Source organism: Echinops telfairi, unplaced genomic scaffold, assembly GCF_000313985.2.
Source record: "Echinops telfairi isolate 266 unplaced genomic scaffold, ASM31398v2 ScPeMD7_4225;HRSCAF=4972, whole genome shotgun sequence".
Taxonomy (NCBI): Eukaryota; Metazoa; Chordata; class Mammalia; order Afrosoricida; family Tenrecidae; genus Echinops; species Echinops telfairi.
This window is the reverse complement of record NW_022108124.1, coordinates 21,837,565-21,842,683: the sequence shown is the minus strand read 5'-3', so window position 1 is coordinate 21,842,683 and position 5,119 is coordinate 21,837,565. Positions and strand designations below refer to the sequence as shown.

General features: G+C 46.7%; 1 protein-coding gene across 1 annotated transcript in view; it reads left to right on the top strand.

The window, feature by feature from the left end:
* Positions 1-5,119, top strand: part of CPB1 (carboxypeptidase B1) — a 34,545-nt gene that overhangs the window by 11,684 nt on the left and 17,742 nt on the right. Inside the window, exons 4-7 of the mRNA XM_045295010.1 lie at positions 3,373-3,423; positions 3,525-3,624; positions 3,869-3,970; positions 4,810-4,911. Of these exons, the coding sequence (XP_045150945.1) occupies positions 3,373-3,423; positions 3,525-3,624; positions 3,869-3,970; positions 4,810-4,911 (355 nt within the window). The remainder of the gene's footprint in view (positions 1-3,372; positions 3,424-3,524; positions 3,625-3,868; positions 3,971-4,809; positions 4,912-5,119) is intronic.

Here is a 5,119-nt window from a genome sequence, read left to right as displayed (position 1 = left end):
ACATTGTGCTCCTGGTTCACGGCAAGTCCCAGTTTTCTAACTTGCCTGCGGGTAAAAACAAGCCAACCAAGGGCAAGTTGGCTGGCTCCGTGAAAGGAGCATATAAAAATATAAAGTAGTGTACGTGCCTCTGCTTTTTGGAGCTGTAATGAGGTCTCCATATATTAAGAGGCATTGTTTTAATCTTCTAGGAAAGAAGCTCATTATTTAGTAATAATATTTGGTAATATAGCTAAAGTGGTGCTTTGTCCTAAATCTAATAAAATAAAATAATCATAGGACAGGCAGGGAGCATTCGAGGTCAATCCCCCGCCTTCAAGCAAAAAAGTTGGTCCCACGATGCTTCCACATTCTGAAGTTCTTCTGCGAGTTACCAGAGGATACTTCTACTCTTCGGTGTCATCTTAAATTCAAATAATCGTTACTTTATGTAGCCCTGTCCAGGTTGTTGATGAAGATGTTTAATATTTAACACCGTAATAACTCTAAGACAATGTCTCTTGTTAGCACCAAACAAGACTCGAGCCCCCTGCATAGTCACTAACTTAGTCCTAAATCACTGGAACTTGAGGGTGGGGTGCAAATGAAAGAGAAGGGCTATGAAAGTCTTTCTGTTCCTTTCTCCTGGATGGATCATAAACACGTCTATAGACCTGGCCCTACAAACAAACACCTGTTGAAGGATGTGTGGCTATGGTACTGTCCCCGGGAATCATGAGCTGATCCGTTCTCTGCTCTGAACTTCCGTGAAGAAGCCGAGTGACCTAAATGTCACTTTACTTGTTTTCTGACGACAGAAACCCAAAATCCAAGCCCACTGCAGTCAGGCTGACCCTGTAGCAACAAAGTGCAGCTGCCCCATCGATTTATCATGGCTGGAAAGCCAAAAGCAGCCACCACCTCTTTCTCCCATGGAGCAACTGGTGGGTTTGACCCATTGACCCTCTGGTAGCAGCGGAGCACTTTAAGGACCATGCCACCAGGACTCAAGCGGACAATCCTAAACTCTTGCTCAAATGAAAGCAGGTGTCGTGTCCCATCCCTGCCTCATTCTGAGAAGGTCATGACTGTGAGGCAAGAGCCCTCCTTTTCAAGCGATGATATTGAGACAGCTGTTTTTGTAAGGCCCGTTGGTTTTTCGTTTTGCTCTGTTTTGTTTTGAAGCTTTCCAGGTTTTGTTTAGTTTTATGTTTGTTTCCTTGGTTTTATTGTTGTTCGCCTTGAAACCCATTTTCCCGAATTTTTTCTATGCTGGTCGTTAGCTCCCTCCATGTTTTCCCATAGTTTATGAAGGTGGTGACTGGCCACTCTGTCGGCTTTTCAAGTTTTGTGGTTTCTTCTGACATGTCGGGAAATGTCAGTGTCAATGGCCAGGACTTAGGGGATGGATTTTAAGTCACTGCATTTTAGAGCTGAAATGGATGTTAGAAAACAACAAGCCAAACACCCCATCTTAAGTTATCTAAAATGAAGTCTAAGGTGACCAGATGCCCCGCTTCTAGTGGGACAATCCCGATTTTTAACAAATTTTCCCGCATCCCGCAGCGTTTTTAAAAAGTCCCGATTTTTGGAAAGAATGCACGACAAGCTAGGGTATACGGTTTTCGGCTGCCATGTGGCTATTTTGCCAGGATATGCGTTTTATCAAGGGTGTCCCGCTTTACCAATGTTAAAATCTGGTCACCTTAATGAAGTCCCAAAGATCAAATCCTTCTCTAAGGCTAAGCTACCAAACAGGCTACCACCCTATTCCCTGACCCCAGGATTTGGGTTTGAATATCCAGACAGCACTTCCTGGATTCCCCGTCTCTAAGGGCCCCTCGAGCTGCCCTTGTCCGAATGTCCCAAGCCCAGGAATACAATTTGTTGCATGACAAAGGGGAACTGAGCTTGCAGACAATGAAGATTGCTCACCAGCTGACTACTGATGTGACGTGAGGGCTTGACAAATTTGATGTCTAATTAAAAAGAGGGGCCAGGGGCCAAGGGCAGTCTCTGAAAGCTGGAAAGGCCACGGACTCCATGGGCCCCCCGACCCCCCATAAAGGAACCCAGCCTTGCTGACACCTTCATTTTAGCCCACAGAGCCTGTGTTGGTCTAACCTACAGAACTAGAAGGATATCAATCTGCATTGTTTTAAGCTTTGATATCTGTGGTGATTTGTTGCAGAGGCCAAAGAAGGGAAACGAGACATTGACTAATCAGTGTGTGTCTGTGTGTGTGTGGGCGGGAGCTTTTCATATCGTGGATTTAAAATCTGCTCCTTTTCCTTAAAAAAACCCCAAAACTCTGCCAAGTCAGTTTAGCGTTTGCCTTTTATTAAGATACAAGTTCATGCCCAAGTTCACCAAATGAGGGAGAAACTGGGAGGGAGCTTCAGAGGATGTCCCTGACATACTTCATCAGAGCACCCTTGGGGCAGCCGGAGGGGAAGCCGACTTTTGATGTGTGGCTCTAACTCTGTGTGTCAGATAAGCCATCCCAAGGCTTGACGGTGTGTCATAGACGTTGCTGCACACCGACCCTGGAACAGTCACAAGACTGTGATCAGGAGCATCACGCTCATAAAAGCCTGTCCTTTCCCCAGTCACAGCAGCGGAGGGAATGAAATCACACACCTGTGCCTCCGGGCCTGCCTCTTATAATAGCAATGATTCTTTTCGAGAAGTACGCTAGCCTCAGAGGTCCTGTCACCAATTGTCGTTTTATCTTGTGACGGAAACCATTGTAGATTTTAAACCAGCCGAAAATAAACCACATCTAAGCTAGCCCCCTAAACCCAGTCTACTCACATCGAATAAAAATTGAGCTGGCTGATAATTCTGAATTTCCATCCACCAGGTATTTATTTCCTTCAGAAACTGCAAAAAGTCCAGGTGTCTGCTTGCCAAGTTTGCCTGGGACTGAGTAAGACCCTAGGGAGACTCAGGTGGCCTCATGGGCTATGCATTCACCTGCGAGCCCTGCGGTCAAGAATTCAAACTCATCAGTTGCTCCTCAAGAGAGAGAGGAGGCTTTCCCTAACGATGTACAGCCTCAGAAACCCACAGGGGCATTCGGCCCTGTCTTAGAGGGTCATGATGAGTCAGAAGTGACTCTGATAACAGTGGGTTTCGTGGGAATAGGTTCTGAGGACTGGGAACTTTTTAAACCAGGAAGGGACAGAGAAACAAGAGCTAGGTCTCCATTGTATAGTGTGGGTGGCATCTCCAGGGTCCCATCCAGAAAGCAGCAGGTTCCAAGTGAAGCTCCTCTCAAGGTTAAGGTTGAAGGACATCCAATAGATGAGGCTTGCTTCCACACTTCTTTATCCTCCTCAAGGACATACTCACACCTCGTGATCAGTAACAGCATCTCCCTTGAGAGGCCAGCTCAGGATGGAGGTCACCAAGCACACTCAGAAGGCAGCTTGTGGCCCCAAGGTGGGACACCGGCTGTGAACCAGCGTCTTTGAGGTTTCCCGTGTGCTCGCCAGTAAAGGAGACGCTGTGCTCACAGGGGCATCCTCTCTGGTTGATTGCAGGGTGGTGATCAACAACCTGAGGGCAGTGCTGGAGGCACAGTTTGATAGCCAGGTCCGTGCCACTGGACACAGCTACGAGAAGTACAACTCCTGGGAGAAGGTAGGCTGTGCACACAATGGAGACCTTGCTTTGGGACCCGAGAGAGCAAGGCAGGGATTCCGTGGTTTAAGTGCTTGCCTGCTTCCCAACGGGGCCTTGGAAAGACAGGAAGGGCAGTTCTGCTCTGTCTATACGCCGTCTATGGCTTAATGTGGGGGTGGGGACAGGGGGTCTCTCATTTTGTTTTGTTTTGCATGTCGAACCAAGAACATCACGCTAAGGCATAAATGCTTTCATTTGCTAGATCGAGGCTTGGATCCAACAAGTCACTGCTGATAATCCAGAGCTCATCTCTCAGAGTGTCATCGGAACCACATTTGAAGGCCGCTCCATGTACCTCCTCAAGGTAATCCCTTTCCACCATGACCTTGCCCTGTCTGGGAGCTGTAAATCACCGTGAACATCTGTTCCACGGAGATGCTTATCCCAAAGATGGTCATAACTCTTCCCCTGCCTATCCAGCAGGGCCCCTGAGAATCAAACAGATTCCCTGGCTTCTTTTACCGTATGTGGATTTTAACATCATTATTTTGATTTATTCAAAAAGAAAAATGCAATAAAGCCAGAGAAGTCCTATAAATTTCACCACATTCCTGTAAGCCATGTAAATGATCATCTACCTTGATGAAATTGTTCTCTCCCAGCTGTTGTTTGCAAATCCATTTGCTAAAGAGGTTCATAAACTTCACGTCTATCAGACAACATTACAAAGCGTATCGACAATTTGTTTATGTCGTCCTCAAATGTCATTTTTGTCATGTAATTCTAATGAAGAAAAGAAAAAAGGCTAGGGATCCGAGGGAGAGGACAAATCTTCGGAGAGTAGCAACAATCATGATTACTTCTAATTACTCATCCAGTTGTCTTGGTCACGGCACCTAATAGTAGCAGCTGAAAATTACCTCCACGTGAGTACAATTAAGTGGAGTAATCAAGCATCTTTTGAAGATAGGAGCTTGTCAAGCTTAATAAAAACAATAAACAGCCAGGTAGGCCTTCTGCTGAAACACTGAATGTCTGGAGGCAGGACACGCTGCGCTAGTCTTGTGTCTTAACTGCATCACGGGACACAGCGCTTGTTGCTGCCAGGGTTCCCCTGTTGGGCCCCAGGCCCGGATGAGAAGCAACGTGAACCCCTGGAGGCCGCGCGGTTCACCGTTCTCCTTCTCCTCCTCTTTGGAACAGGTTGGCAAAGCCGGATCCAACAAGCCAGCCGTTTTCATGGACTGTGGCTTCCACGCCAGAGAATGGATCTCCCCGGCATTTTGTCAGTGGTTCGTGAGAGAGGTCAGTGTACAGAGGATTTTGAGCAGAGGGAGGTAGGGAATAAGCCTTTTACTTTCCCAGTCAATGTCTTCCAACCGTAAACTATGATAAAAAGAGAATAACAGACGGAACATAACCATGATTCCAGGTTCCCCTTCGTGGAAAATTAGCTCCAACGTTCACCAACCCACCTTGATAAGGCAAAACGATAAAATCATTAACAAGCTGC